General features: G+C 48.1%; 1 protein-coding gene across 1 annotated transcript in view; it reads right to left on the bottom strand.

Annotated features, from left to right (window-relative positions):
* Window positions 1–15,339, bottom strand: part of SLC35F1 (solute carrier family 35 member F1) — a 196,799-nt gene extending 181,460 nt beyond the window's left edge. The window contains exon 1 of the mRNA XM_035110675.3: window positions 14,667–15,339. Coding sequence (XP_034966566.1) covers window positions 14,667–14,818 — 152 coding nt within the window. The 5' untranslated portion in view covers window positions 14,819–15,339. The remainder of the gene's footprint in view (window positions 1–14,666) is intronic.
* Window positions 15,340–16,363: the final 1,024 nt, after the last annotated feature.

Here is a 16,363-nt window from a genome sequence, read left to right as displayed (position 1 = left end):
GTCAGTTCCACTCCAGTATAGTCAGCTACAGCTTGATATCTTTATTGGTTGGATATAAATACAGCCCTTCTTGTGAAGCCCGCCAAATAACTGTTGCACTTCTGGTTACCTCACAGTACCAGGTTTTGGAATATCCCTTCATCCAGCACTGTCTCAAACCAATTGTCCACCAACATCTAACCAAAGAGTTGGAGGTGGGGATGACATGCATGCGTCAGAACCCAAAAATAAGAATTGGCGTGTTGCCGTAACTGTATGATAACAACCACTATATGATAACACCAACCTCAGTCTGCCGTCAACCAGACTGGTGCATGCTCTAGTTATCTCTCACTTGGATTACTGCAATGCGCTCTCTATGTGGGGCTACCTTTGAAGGTGACACGGAAACTACAACTAATCCAGAACGCGGCAGCTAGACTGGTGAGTGGGAGCGGCCACCAAGACTACATAACACCAGTCCTGAAAGACCTACATTGGCTCCCAGTACGTTTCCGAGCACAATTCAAAGTGTTGGTGCTGACCTTTAGAGCCCTAAACGGCCTCGGTCCAGTATACCTGAAGGAGCATCTCCACCCCCATCATTCTACCCGGACACCGAGGTCCAGCGCCAAGGGCCTTCTGGCGGTTCCCTCACTGCAAGAAGCCAAGTTACAGAGAATCAGGCAGAGGGCCTTCTCAGTGGTGGCACCCACCCTGTGGAATACCTTCCCACCAGATGTCAAAGAGAACAACAACCAGACTTTTAGAAGACATCTGAAGGCAGCCCAGTTTAGGGAAGCTTTTAATGTTTGATGGATTACTGTATTTTAATATTTTGTTGGAAGCTGCTCAGAGTGGCTGGGGAAACCCAGCCAGATGGGTGGGGTATAAATAATAATAATAATAATTATTATTATTATTATTATTATTATTATTAGCTTAAGGAAAATACTGACATACTTGTAGTTATCTGATTTTAATGCCAGCTTTCTTGGAGGCACATTTGGTGCTATTCAAAGAGGAAGAGGCAAGAGCTGGGATATTTATGTCACTGAATGTGAAGGATGGCTCATACTACCTCCCTATATATATATAAAAGTCACACCAACCATGGAGGAGGAGTAAATTGCATTACATTCCTAAATGTTATGCAGGAGTAATACAACACAGAATAACCATAACAGTATGCTTAGGACTTTTGACATCCAATATAACTCTTGTGCTGGAGATTCAGAGAAAAGTTGCTTGGCCATGTCCTGGGCCATGAGAATCAGTTTTGCTGAAGGTTCAAAAAAGTAATACATTTCTTTTCCAACTGTGTGTGTGTGTGTGTGTGTGTGTGTGTGTGTGTGTAAATCCCTGCAGCACAATAGAACACATGCCCGTGCAGCTTCCCAGATAAGCTGAAGGCATGCCCTGCTTTGACAAATGAACATCCAGGCTGTGAGGTCTAATCACCAATGATATAAATGGCTTGAGCAATGCTTTCCTTCTGTCACCAGCCAATATTGCCTTACAGGTTGCAATTAACTTGGGTGCTGGGGAGGCAATAATTAGGGTCTTGTTATTGGACACAAATGAGCCTATTTATCAGCATTAGAGCCGCAGCGATCCATTTGCCATTGTAGAGCAATTTTGTAAATGAAATCCTTAAAGTCTGGTATGCCTTGTGAGCCTATTGGCACTCGCTCACCAAGGTCGATGCTTCATGTTGAGCTCAACCTGACCATTAAGCAGGACCTGTCCAACGCCTCCAGAATAACTCGCTTGCAGATTTAACGTCGCTTGACACTGAAGATCCAAACAGGAACATTTCAGGACATAATGAAGTGGAAGGGTATGTGTACAAACAAGGTATCCTGCCTTTCTGATATACCGTATGTGAAACATGTTGTGCAGTATGCATTTTATCATAGCTGGAACCCACTCAAATATACCCAGAATGGTATGCATGGGATTGTCCTCTGTGGGAGGCAATATGCTTCTGAATACCAATTGCTGGGAATCACAGGTGGGGAGTGTTGTGCTCAGGTTCTGCTTTTGGACTTCCTGTGGACATCTGATTGGCCACAGTGAGAACAGAGTGCTGTACTAAATGGTCCTTTGTCCTGATTCAAGAGGCTTTTCTTATGTTCCTATCTGTACAATAACCCAGCTAGATAATGATTTGCCCAAGGCTCTCTAGCAAACTTTAAGGTTGCATCACTAAAATGTGTGCACATGGTAAAAGAACATAAACACACCATGGCGAGGATCCAAAGGGTTTTGGGGTTTCTTATATCACCATCCCTTCTCATTGTAACCCAGAAACTTCCGAAAGCTGGGCATGATGTGGCATGATGCAGGATGGCACACGTGGAGGAGCTTTCTGTTCTCGCTTGGCGTTCTTTGGCTCCCAGCCCATATATAATATTAGAAATACTTAAGACAGGTGTGACACTCACTGTTCTCTCACCTACTACAGAGGAATATGAGAACCAGCATGGTGTCAAAGGGCTCTTGCGGCCAGCTTGGTATGAGAAGTTGGACCGCCCTGCTCTATACGCCAAACATGTTTTCATGGTCCTACCTAGTAAGCGACAGTTTGGCTTGCCATGACACGTGAACCAGGCCTGTGCATGACAGAGGTTTTGATAAATATTTCATACATGAAAAGAACTCTGCATTTCTTCTTCTTCTTCAGGAAGTGTTGACACATCTAACAATGTGAAAAATGGTGCCAAGGTAGTCATCATGCCTTAGTGGTATTTGGCTGGGTATAGGAGAGCCAGGGCGGTGTAGTGGTTGGAGTGTCAGACTAGGACACTTGAATCCCCAATTGGCCGTTAATGCTGACTGGGTGACTTTGGGCCTGTTACTGCCTCTCAGCCTAACCTACCTCACAGGGTTGTTGTGATTAAATGAGAAGAGGGAGAAACATGTACAGTATGTCACCTTGAGCTCCTTAGAGAAAAGGTGAGATATAAATGCAGTAAACAAGCAAGCGAGCAAGAACGTTAGGCGGTACGGTACGTACATGCCCACACACAAAATGACTTCAGGTTCCAAAATCAAAGCCTCTGCTAGACCCAGGACTTTCCCCCCCCCAACCAGAACTCACCAGAACTCAGTTCCAGCACCTCTCAGATGGGCACCATTGCCATTATAAGAGAACAAGGGAGATTTTCATGGTGAATTCAGTACCTCTTTTTCCAGAATAACAGCACTGACTAGACCTTTCTGGAAGACATTGTCAAACAGGATAGTGGCAGCCAGGGCTTTTTTTTTCACTAGAAAACCCAGTGCTTTTTTAAAGGGGGGAGCACCTAGCCAAAGTTATTGAGCTTTTTAAAGGGGAGATCACCCTTCTCCTCTTATGCTGCCGCCCTCCAACGTGCCACACAGATCGCCGTGCTGTCGCGCAGCCACAAGCACTGTGCCACCATGCCACAAGGCTACAGAGGTGCTGGAACACACCAAAGAGGTGGCGGAACTCAGTTCCTGTGAGTTCCAGCTGAAAAAAGCCCTGGTGGCACCCATATCAGATGAAGAAAGAAAACGGCATTTCAGAAGTGAAAAGATGCCACTCAAAAGGCTGCTCAAGCATGTCAGGTCTACAAATGTCCCTGAATCAATTCAGACTTGGGAGACAACAGAGGATAAAGAGAACAATATACATTTAAATCTAGGTGATATCATGTCCTCACTTCCCAAGGAGTAAATTGAGTTCCAATACTATCCATTTTAATTCCCTTCCCCTCTTTACCACATATGAAGCCAGATGAGAGGTAATTGCTGATAAACCACTTAAAATAGATGGCTGCCTTTGAATTAACTAAATTTTGTTTTAAGCAGATATGTGCTGCTTAATTGGCTTGCAGCAAATAATGCCATTGGGCTCACAGGAATGTAAAAGCTGCCCTGCTGCATCAGACTGAAGACCTGTGCATTTATTTGATGCGCTGCTCTGTCCCTTTACATTTTACAAAATCTCAAAACAATAGCACAACAGCCAAAGGAACTGGCACTCTGCGAAAGCAAAGTTAATGGCCAGAAAATGCCAATGCAAAAAAGAAAAAGAAAAAGTATGCATTAACCCAAAAAGACAATATAATTAGTGCATGCTTCAGAAGAGAGATCATTCTATGTGGTGGGTGCCACCACCATGAAAGCCCTCCTCCGCAACATGAATCTCTGAAGCCATTGCTCAGTGGGTCTAGTTCTTCCATACTCAGTATGGCCGACCAAATGTCTATAGCAGGCATCCCCAAACTGCGGCCCTCCAGATGTTTTGGCCTACAACTCCCATGATCCCTAGCTAACAAGACCAGTGGTCAGGGATGATGGGAATTGTAGTCCAAAACATCTGGAGGGCCAAAGTTTGGGGGTGCCTGGTCTATAGGCAGCCCACAAGCAGGATATACAAGCAATAGCCCTCTCCCATTTATGATCCTCAGCAAATTGGCTATGATACTGGAAGCAAAGTAGCAGCCACACACAAAAATAAGGAGAACATTCTCCAAAACAAAAAAGGACAGGTGCAATTGTCTGTGCCACTTTTGGAAAGGTTGCAAGAATCCAACACACACAACCTGAATAGAGTAGTTTATTTTTATTTTTATTAAGTATCCCATCCAGGCTGTTTGCCTCCCCTAATCTCTCCTGGCAATTTTACCCTAATCAGCATTCGGGTGCTGATTTTTAAGGTTACTTGCTGATCTAAAGGAAACGAACACCTCTCTCTAAGAGCACCACTGTCTCCCCCCTGCCTGTGAGCAGTAGTGGCAGTGATAAGGACAGAGGCTTCAGCCATCTCAAAAGAGACAGAATCACAAAGAGCTCCTCTGATCAATTCTGGCATCTGGTCTTCCCCTCATTAGCACATTAAAGCTGCTCTGTCCATTCTATCAGAGCTACTCTGTCCATTCTCCAGAGTTGTCTATGAAGCCATTTATGCTTCTGCTCTTTGGAAACCTCCCCAGTTCAAGAGGCACTAGCTAACCCTCTTTCCCAAAGCCCAAGTTACATTGGGGGGGGATCTTATGCATACAACAGGTACCCAGAAAGCACAGATCTCCCAAATGCCCAAGTTAAGCGGCATACATATATTCCCAGGGAGAGACTTGCCAATTTATGCCTCATGAGAAAACGTCTCTCCTCCTTCCGCCCCAATTCTATTTGTGAGATTTTTCACAAGTTAAGAATGCAGCTCATTGCATAGGCTTTTGCATTATTAATTTACTGTACTGTTCAGAAAAGTTCATTTCTGAATATGCTAAATTAAGTGCATGTCTGGTATACAGGAAAAGGGAGGGGAGGAAAGAGTCTCCAAGTTTAAATGCATTAAAGTCTATGGCCCAAACTGCAGGTGCATTTTAAAGATCACCCAGGAATCTTCCTTCATATCAGCACCCCTCTGAAATGATTCTTCTGCTTTTCCCTACACTTTAATATGTTACCTCACCCACTCCAACAAGTGTGGGAATATATACTCTCCCATTTCCCTATCTCATCCTGCCCTATGACTAGACTTTCATTTAAAAGAAGACAACTGTCAATCCGTCTAGTCCAGGGGTCTGCAACCTGCAGCTCCGGAGCCGCATGTGGCTCTTTTACACCTTTGCTGCGGCTCCGGAGCGGATACGAGGGGAGGAGGCGTCCGAGCCATGCACCGCCTGAGCCATGCGGCAGCGCCCGCCATGCCCGCCAGACGCTCGCGCGGTGCCCACCGGCGCACACAGCTGTGGCGGCACGCTGTGCGCCTGCGCCCCGCACGGCGCCCGCCAGAGTCCACAACTCCGCTGTGCGCATGCGCTGTGCAAAAAGGACGCAAGGTGACGTTAGCAGCCTGGGGAGCGTGATCGGCCCCCTCCCTGCATCAGCCCCTCCCCGCCGCATTTCTGCAGCCAATAGGCTCACGGGGGCGGGGACGGAGTTATTTTTTTTAACGGGCGCGCTTCTTCCCGCCCAGCAGCAGAAACGGCTTGCGGGCTCGGAGCGCGTGTTTGCTGCTGCTCCTGCTCCTGCCTGCGGCCTGCCTGTGGCCTCCTGCCGGCCTGGTCAGGAGATTGAGGTAGATGTATTAATCAATGGGTTGATTCAATATGAGGAAATTTTATAAGTTCACTTGATGGGAGCAACACACATGAAACCATACAGGTGTCCTAATAAGGGAGTTAGAGTTTTGCCCATTCCCAGTAATCAAGGCAGCCCAAACTCATAAGGCAGTGGTTGCTGGTGCCCATTCCCAGTACAGTGGAACCTTGGTTTATGAACACCTCGGTTTATGAATTTTCGGTTTACGAACGCCGCAGACCCATCTGGAACGGATTAATTCATTTTCCATTACTTTCAATTGAAAGTTCGCTTCAGTTTATGAATGCTTCAGTTTAAGTACTCCGTGGACTGTCTGGAACAGATTAATCCACTTTCCATTACTTTCAATGGGAAAGTTCACTTCAGTTTATGAACGCTTCAGTTTATGAACAGACTTCCGGAACCAATTGTGTTCATAAACCGAGGTACCACTGTAATCAAGGCAGCCCAAACTCATAAGGCAGTGGTTGCTGGTGCCCATTCCCAGTAATCAAGGCAGCCCAAACTCAAAAGTTATTTTTATAATGACAAGGATGAGATTGGGCCCTCATTATTAATTATTATTTACATCAGGCACTGATTATGATTTATGGTACACTGGGGCCCTGATTAATTTTCTATGGCATTTTGGGGCATTGATTATTGGGCATAGCAAATTTTGCTATGGGGCCCTCTGATTTCTAATTACGTCCCTGTTTTGTGGCTCCCAGTTTATTTATTTTTCTTCGGAAACGGGTCCAAGTGGCTCTTTTTGTCTTAAAGGTTGCAGACCCCTGGTCTAGTCCAGATGTCCCCAAACCTGGTGCCCTCAGGATGATCACTAGCTTGGTAGCTGGAGTCCAACATCTGGGGAGCATCCAATTGGAAACAACAACAGCTATGTTCTATCTCCACTGTCAGAAGCACCATGGCTCTAAATACCAGTTGCTTGGGATTGCAGGTGGGCAGAGCGCTGCTGTGCTCACGTCCAGCTTACGTGCTTCTCACAGGCATCTGGTGGGCTGCTGTGAGAGCAGGCTCATCTTATGTTCTTATGATCTTCTCTAGCACCTTGTTTCTCACAGTAGCAAGAAGACAACTGCATGAACTTGTTGCCCAGAAAACAATTGCAGTGGCTGGCTGGCTGGCTCAGTTGGTAGAGCATGAGACTCAATCTCAGGGTTGTGGGCCCCACCTTGGGCAAAAAGTATCCTGCATTACAGGGAGTTGGACTAGAGCAGTGTTTCCCAACCAGTGTGCCTCCAGATGTTTTGGGACTACAACTCCCATCATTCCTGACCACTGGTCTTGCTAGCTAGGGATGATGGGAGTTGTAGTCCCAAAACATCTGGAGGCACACTGGTTGGGAAACACTGGACTAGAGGACGCTCGTGGTTCCTTCCAGCTCTACAGTTCTATGATTCTGATGCTTTCCTGCCATTCCCCCAACAACTGATATTCAGAGGAATACTCCTTATGAACGTGGAGATTCCAATTAACCATCACACCTAATCCTGGGAAGAGAAGGGAGCTGGATGCAGACACTATAGTTCAGCATTTGCTTCTCTTTTGTTCATTTTTTTAAAAAAACAACCAGGATGTCTGCATCATTGATTCAATCACCAATTGTTTTCTTGGCAGCTTCAAGACATCCAACTTATAGTGCCTTCATTAACTTTGGAGAGCTATATTCCATCCAGGGGTGCCAACTTGGGTACCAGCCTGCTGGTGCCCAGCAGCGCATGTGCAATGTGACGCCATGACCTCACATTCTGATTGTGTGCACCGCTGCTCTCTATTGCCACTTCCCTGCTTGGAGCTTGCCTGGGAAATGATAGGAAAGGGAGCAAGTCACAAGGGCTCGGTCCTATATACCTGAAGGAGCGTCTCCACCCGCGTTGCTCAGCCCGGACACTGAGCTCCAGCGCCGAGGGCCTTCTGGCGGTTCCCTCACTGTGAGAAGCAAAGCTACAGGGAACCAGGCAGAGGGCCTTCTCAGTAGCGGCGCCCGCCCTGTGGCAGAAAAGACAATCCCTGGCTTAGCTCTATGTCGGAATTGGGAGTCATGGTTTGTTTCACTCAATTAATCAGGCATCCTATCATGGTTTGTTTAGTGAGAAACAAACCATGATCCCTCTTCAGACATAAAGGTAAGCATGTCTCATTGCTTCAGTTTTCACTATGGTTGCCAACTGCAGCTACTGAGGGCACAATCACTGAACCATCACTCAAATCATATTAACTCTGTATGGACTAATATTTTAACTACAAACATAACTGTTTTTCTTCCCAAAGGGGGGGGGGAGTAATGCAATGAAAAAGAACCTTCGGATTCATACTTTTTCCACTGCCCTTATGTTAAGAGAAATTAAATAGCTCTTTGTTTCTCTTTATACAAAATCCCACAGGAAGAAAGTTCTTTTGTTCTGCACAAGAAAGCTCAAGTGTTCAAGGTTATGAGAATTCATTCTGTAGGACTTGCAAAGGCAAATACATTGGATCTTCAGGTTTATTTTAATCAATATCAGAAATGCCGTAATTTATCCACATTGCTGTTTGCCCCTCTAATCATGCAACTCAGATGAACTTGCTGGTTTAGGGTGGCAGAATATTTCTCAAACCATTTCATCATCATCATCGTCGTCGTCATCTTGTATTTGGCCTTACTTCAAGTGGTTTTCCTCTACATTTTTAAAACTAAGTTGCGTACAGTAAGCCCACAACTTATGCACATTTAACTTGTGCTCATTCAGCTTTACGCGCATGGCATTTTTTTTAAAAAAAAATAAATTAAAAAGGGGCAGAAAGAGGGCAGGATTCTGGAGGAAATGACTGGCAATTCCACCCGCCATTGAACCCAGTGTGGTTTGACTATGCACAATTTTGGCTTTAGGTGCAATCCCCGTAGCACAACCCCCCATGTTAAGTTATGGGCTTTCTGTATTTTGGTAGTTTCAATTAGAAAATTTTCGGACCCTAAAACAGATGAGTTCATGTTTTGAAGTCATATTTCCAATACCTTGGAGAAATACTTTATTTTGAAAAGCAGCTAACAAATTAAAAACAACTTATGGGAGAAGTTTGGAGAAGTTTCATGTGTAGGAGACTCAGTTCTTCTGTAAGCCTGTTTACAGAGCATCCTGCCCTCCCTTGTGCAAGGAGGAGGAGAGGAGAGAGTTGAAGTTAGTGGAAGTGTCCCTTCTGCTCAACTATCTTGGCTAGGATAGTCTCCAGCGATTGTTGATTACCTCTCCCATCTTTCCACCAAACATGTGGGCAGCTGGGAGGCCAACTAGCAGGAGCCAGCAGAAAGCCCCAAAGTGGAGCATTCTGAGGGTAAGGAAGGACTAAGATGGCCTAGAGCCAGTCTCACTGCCAACATGTGACAGCATTGGCCCCAATGTGGGTTCACTTGTTCCCTACCACCACCTTCCAATGAGGCCAACATGAGCAGCCCTGAGAGTGGATGCTGTGGTGACCCCATCACTCCTCAAAGCCCCACCATCAGGAGGGAACAGTTTAGAACGAGTCTTTTATTTATAAATTTATAAATTACTTGTTATTAAATTTGATTTAAAAATGATAGTTCTAACAAGGAAACAGAACTTTAGGAGCCAACAAATGGGTTCATCAGTTGTTTGAAAGCAAGACAGCAGATTCTACACACTCAAGCTTTAAGATATTAAAAGAGGACATGATTTCTCTGTCTTCGTCTCCAGCATCTCAGTGGCACTGACCCTAACATTTTGCTAAGCAAACAAGGAGGAGTAGGGAGGTGTGTGTGTGTGAGAGAGAGAGAGAGAGAGAATTATACACACACACAACCATAAAAAGAACAACTCAATGAAGATATCCAAGGGTTTTAACATAGCCAGCACTGAGCACTGGTGTGTCCACCCAATCCACCTAAAATCCTAAAAAACAGTTCAATACAAACTAGACTTGCTCAGTGGGCACTGAGTCCTGAATGCCTATTGGAGGGGAGATATATGTTGGGGGTGGGGGAGTGGAATGGAATGATGGAACCCTGAAACAGAACCGCATATGGAGGTTCAACTTAGTTGCCTTGTCCTGCATCAAACTGACTAAGGTTAAGAACATGCCAAGAGATGAGCATCCAGTTTCTTGTTTTGCACTGATTTATAGATGCTGAAGTGCATACCGCACTCTGTACCTGCCGTGGCCAAAGTCCATGCCTCCTTGGGAAGTCTCCCAACACACTCAAAAAACAGTCATCATTGTCCTAGAAGTCCCTTCTGACTTGTTCCCCCCCCCCATCTTCACCTATTAGTGCACTTGCCTTGTAGGTTAAGGGATCATTTCTCTAGACCAGGCATCTGCAAACTGCGGCCCTCCAGATGTTTTGGCCTACAACTCCCATGATCCCTAGCTAACAGGACCAGTGGTCAGGGAGGATGGGAATTGTAGTCCAAAATATCCGGAGCCAGGGCTGAAGTTTGGGGATGCCTACTCTAGACATATTCTTTACTTCATACTGTCTCTCAACAGTGTTCCCTCCCTCTCAGAAATGGAAGCAGTGTATGCTGTTAGGAAACTTATGAGAGGAATGATGGACTAGAAGCAGGAGGTATTTGTACTTCTTGTTCTTCCTGACTTTTCATAGCATCTAACACCACTCAGAGTAGATCCCAAACACAAATCTACAGAGAAAATGAAGGGAAAATGCCCTTCCACTGCTGTTTGGGGCTGAGATCCTGGACAGAATTCACCACAACACCTTCAGACAAGAGTTGCTATTTGCTTCACATCATAACATTAGAGTTGCTTCAAGGGTATCTGTTTCTATGACCAATTAAGTAAAATACGTTTTCCATCTCCGACAGGCTTTCAAGATGTTCCTGGAGTGAGAAGAACTCATTAAAATGAAGGCAGTGACATTACTTGAGGACCGGCAGTGACATTGCTCTAGGAATTACAGAAAACATCATCAGGGTTGGTGGTTAAAATAATCAGCTCCAAATTCAGAAAAGCTCGAAAAATTAAAATGCACTCCCATATCTCACCACCTTTCATCTAGAAGCAATGCTTAATTAGGAATCTGTCTTGAAATAAATCCCATGGATGAGATTTGGAATATGTCAAGCAATCATCAAGAAAACCATATACAAGAGCACCTCTGCCCACCCCTCCAAAAGGTTCATCTGCTAAGGACCCTTTGCATCCTCCTATCTCTACACCTTTTGCTTCCACCTTCTTGCTTACCATCATTAGCCACAAGAGCCAAATCATGCATACAAATGGTAACCACCAGCCATATCTTAGGTGGCATTCAACTCAGTATTACTCAGAGGAAGGTAAAGGGACCCCTGGGGTTGACATACTGAAATTAATTAGCATGCCTGAGTTAGGTCCACTCATTTCAATAGGCTTACTCTGAGTCAGTGGTTTTCAAGCAGTGTGCCATGGCACCCTGGGGTGCCTTGAATGATGGCCAGGGGTGCTGTGGGCAACACTGGCCTCTGTCCCTCTTTCCTTCCCTCCCTCCTCTGATACCCTCTTGCGTCTCTGCCTACCAAAGGCTTGCACAGCTGTTTGTTGCAGCAGCCCTGGCTACAAGCTCCCCAGGCAAATGGTGCCTCTGGGGCAGGCCAGGGGTTGCTTCCCAGGCACCTGTGGGGCAGTGTGAGAAGGCACCTCTCTTTGGGGCGGGGGGGGGGGGCATCTCAGAGACTAGGGGCATTGGTGCGGCTGCCCAGGGGAATCCCAAGGAGAGGGGAGAGGAGGCTGAGGGAACACTCCACAAGGAAGGGTTTGAAAAGGGGTGAGGGACTGCCAGCTCTGCAGTCAAGGGGTGACATAACTGGGCTCCTGAGCCCCACAGGGGTGCCGCAGAAAGAATGTAGTTGGTTAAGGGAGCCGTGGACCCAAAAAGGTTGAAAACCTCTGCTCTGAGTAATAGGCTTACTCTGCCAACCTAGCAGTCAGAAAGCATATCAGTGCAAGTAGATAAATAGGTACTGCTGTGGTGGGAAGGTAAACGGCATTCTGTGCGCTCTGGCTTCTGTCACAGTGTCCCGTTGCACCTGAAGCAGTTTTGTCATGCCGGCCACATGACTCAGAAAGTTGTCTGCAGACAAATGCCGGCCTGAAAGAAGAGATGAGCGCTGCACCCCATAGTCAAATTCAACTGGACTTAACCGTCCAAGGGTCCTTTACCTTTACCTTACTCAGAGTAAAATGTAGTTGAATACTGTGTTCAAATCAGGTTTTTTTTAAAAAAAACCACTTCTAACTAGGACTATTTTATGTAGTTTGGAGATAAGCTGTGCCTAGTGACAATCACATGCCCATTTCTGGCAGCGAGGCAAACTAAAGCTACTATAAACCATGAAGTGGATGAGGGATTTGCATACAAGAGGGGAGGAGAAGGAGGACATCCCACAGAAGGCTGCTGTATGCTCCCAACAGCCAAACCTTGTGGGGGGGGGGAGTGTCAGTGAGAACATTTGCAAAGTGGAGAGACCAAGTGGAGACTGCAAACAAGCACATGCCTCAACCTTATTCTACTGGCTACAACAGATGGCTTCTTTCAAGGCCAGGAAAGGTCTGTGTGGGTGTACGCGCAGCCACAGGTTCCATGCTGATGACTCCTGGGCCAAAATGACAAACAGCACTAAGTTGCAGCTTCAGTCCCAATAGTTATCTTTAAAAAAGTAAGTAAGCAAGCACTGATCAAGTTTCTATCTTTCTTCACAAATGGCTCAAACGCTCAACAGGCACACTTGCACCCTGGCCTGGGAACACTAATAGGTGGGTCCCTCTGATTTTTTTCAAGGGTGAGAGGCCTTGCACATACACTTTATGAGAGCAGCAAGACCCATACAATAGCAAGAGGCACAGTGGGTCTTTCATGAGGAAACTCAGATGGAAGTCAATTTCTCACCCTACAGGAGGCTGGCTTGCCAACACATTTAGCAGAGTATACAAGCTAATCAGATCTGGAGAAAATAAAACTAGGGATTTATCATTTATATAGGAATACAGCTATGAAATAAATGGATTTTGAGTCATAGGCTTTTCTGGCAGAGTCTTATCTATCCTTTTCAAATCTTTAAAAATCTTTCAAATCTTTAAAAAAATAAACAAATACAGACCACCTGTAAAGACAATCCTAGTTTTGTTTCCCCTCGCCAACATTCTCCAGTCCTTGTATGAAAAAGCCGTATCATCTTTACAATGGGAACTTTCCCTATCATCACGAGCAGGCAAGCTTGTGCTAATCCAAACCCATTGAAAATCCCACAACACATTAGGCTTTGTTTGTTTGGGAATATTGCAAATGCAAACACACACACACACACACACACACACACACAAAATACCTCCTAATGCAAATAAAAAAGAGACTAATCTCAACTGCATTTCTAAATCCTCCCTACTTCATGCCCATCATTCAAGGAATCCACACTGGGTATGAACATTTCACTATTAAGATTTGAAACAGCACAGTATAAATGGTTTCTCCTTGCTGGTGAATTCCATAGAAAAAAGTGCAAACAAAAACCAGCCCCTTCCAGATCCGCAGGGTGAGAGCAGCTGGAGAGAGTCCTGGGTCTATACAAAGCATTGTTTAAAATGGCCTTTCTTAGAGAGTTAACTGCACCATGACAGGGGTACCCAAACACCATCCTCCCCCAACCAAACCTTGTGGCAGAATTAAGACACTTTGGTCCTTTTGTGAAAGGGCGGCCTTTGCCTCTATCACTGCCCTCCTCCTCCTCCTCTCACTACTCAAGTGTTGCTCTACTTGAGCATCAACTCCAACTCTGTGGTTTGCTGCCCTGTCTCCTGGATCAGGGCCGTGCCATCCCCTCCGTTCTGGCACTTTATGGAATGAGCACGCTCGCTTGAATGTGAGAAGCAGGCAGTCACTGAGGGCAAGGGAGGGGGCAGCAGCAGTTTAGTTTTCAAAAGATGCCTTTTACACCTCTTCCCTCCCTTAACTCAGGTTAAGCGTGTGGGTGAGAAATGCCAAAGGAGAGCAGGTCAGCATTTTGCATCTCTCACACAGGCTGCCGTTCTCTCTCGTTTTTGGACAACGCATCCTCCACCCACCATGTTAGTGTACCACCTGCTGCCGCCTCTACAAATGCAAAGCATCCATTTTGCCCCCCAATCTCCATTAGCCCTAGGGAGGCTTTCACAAGTCTCCCATGACACCGTATATGGGAGCGGGATGCCCCTGCATTCAGAAAACCACCTAATCGAACAAAATGGATGGCCCTTTCTTTATAACCACAGAAACTCTGGGCAACCGAGGAAGACTTTAGAGCGATCCCTATGAGGAGTGTCTGTTGGGGCTCTGGGTGCAACTCGGAGCCAGGAGTGGCTGGAACGCTCAGGTCAGAGAGATCCGCCTTCGACTAAAAAAAAAAAGAAAGAAAGAGCCCGGCTGAGCATGTACAGAGCGCCCTTCTATCGTTCCGCCTCGCCCTCCAGCGCTGGACCGGAAGAAGGGATCTTAAGCCGGCGGGTGTTGGGGTTTGCCTTTTCTTTCCTGCAGGAGATCCCGCTCCTGCAGCCTGGCTCTGCGCTCTTCCACGCAAGGCGACTGGAGGAGGGGTGGGGGGGCGAGAGAGGGGTCGGGAAGGGCGTGGGCAGCAGCTCACCTGTTAAACACTTTCCGGATCCTCTGGCGCACGCTGGAAGCCGAGGGGGCGGAGATGCTGCTCCTGCTGCTGCCGCTGCCCTCGGGCGGCAGGTTCTCGATGGTGGCCACGACATGGTTGGGCTGCTGCTGCTGCTGCTCCGGGGAGATCATCGCGGCGGGGCGGGCGTTCAGAAGCGAGCAGCAGGGCGCATCGTGCGCCGCCCGGCAGCCCAGGCGAGAATCCCGCGGGAGATCCAGGAGCAGCAGCCGCGGGAGAGGCTGCGCGACGGGCTTGAGCGCTGCTCCTCGGGGCTCCAGCTCCAGCCGCCGCCGCTGCCGCCGCCTCAGTACTGCTCAGCCATGAAGCGAGGGGCCGACTCCTCCTCCTCTTCCTTCGCAAGCAGCAGCAAGTGTCCGCCAGCAGCGAGGGGTGGCGGGGCGTCCGTCTGAGGCTGCCCGGAGAAGCGGCTGCCTCGTGTTGGAGGCTTCGTGGCTCCTCTTCTTTTGTCTCCCCTCAGCCCAGCCCGGCTCCGTCCGGCGCCTCTGCCTCCTCTCCTCGCAGCGCTGCCGTCAGGTGCAGCTCCCGCCGCGAGCTGGCCGCCCAGTCCGGCCGAGGGGGCTGCCTGTGCGCGCGCGCGCTGAGCAACGCAGAAGTGCAGCAGCCAGGAGGAGAGAGGGAGAAAGAGAGCAGGGGGAGAAGCGAGGCAGCCCCACGCCCCCCTCCCCTCCTCGAATCGCGCCCACCAGAGGGAGCACGTGCTGGCAAGCCTCTCCCAGGCCGGCCGTCCATCCGCCCACCGACCCCTCCCTCGTGTCTGCTGCTCTCTCTCTCTCTCTCTCTCTCTCAATTGTCTGCCGGGAGTTGTAGTTTCTCCATCATCCAGGTGTTTCCCTTCAGACGCCTGATGAGCTTCAGAACCACCCGGCCTTGGACAGCGGCAAGCACCGAAAGCTCGCTTGCAACTCGGGCTGAGCAGACCGACCTCACAGATCTGGCGCCAAAAATGAGGCGAAAGCTCATGTCTTGCTGCAGCACCTCAAATACTTGATTCTGAAAAGGTGGTGTGGCAAAACAGGGTAGCACTTTCTGTCTGGCTTCAAGTGGCAAAAAAAAAAAAAAAATTCCTGATCTCAGGATTCCAGAACTTACAGCTGTCAGTTCTGAGGGAAGACAGGCAATGAACCACAGCCCAGGTGGGCATGGGCGTACCCAGGATCAAAACTAGGGGGGGGCAAGGGGAGGGGCCAAGGCACGGAAGGGGAGGGGCCACAAAGTGGGCGGGAACAGCGAACTCGCGCTCCGCCGGGCTGTGCCCCTCCCTAGCAGCAGGGCTGGTGGGCGGAGGCGGAGCCCAGCCCAGCGGAGCGCGAGTTCGGCGTTCCCGCCCACCGCGCCGCGCTCCCTGGTTCCCCGCCGCGCTTGGCCTTGCCTGAGGGCGCGCCGGGGAGCTGGAGGGAGGGTGCGGCGCGGTGCGGCGGGAATGGCGAACTCGCGCTCCGCCGGGCTGTGCTCCGCCTCTGCCCACCAGCCCTGCTTCTAGAGTAGGGCAGCTGCCCTAACTTGCCGCATGGTGGGTACGCCCTTGCAGGTGGGGCTTTGCAAGCTTGATGAGAAAGTGTGTGATTCCTCAGCTGGAGTAGGCTCAGGACAGGCGAGGGCCACTTGCCTCATCAAGCCCAGAAGGTTTTAAAGGAAAGCTGTCCCGGCAAGGATGC

The sequence above is a fragment of the Zootoca vivipara genome, chromosome 3 (assembly GCF_965207765.1).
Source record: "Zootoca vivipara chromosome 3, rZooViv2.hap1.1, whole genome shotgun sequence".
Taxonomy (NCBI): Eukaryota; Metazoa; Chordata; class Lepidosauria; order Squamata; family Lacertidae; genus Zootoca; species Zootoca vivipara.
The sequence above is the reverse complement of the archived record's forward strand: the minus strand, read 5'-3'. Positions and strand labels throughout refer to the sequence as shown.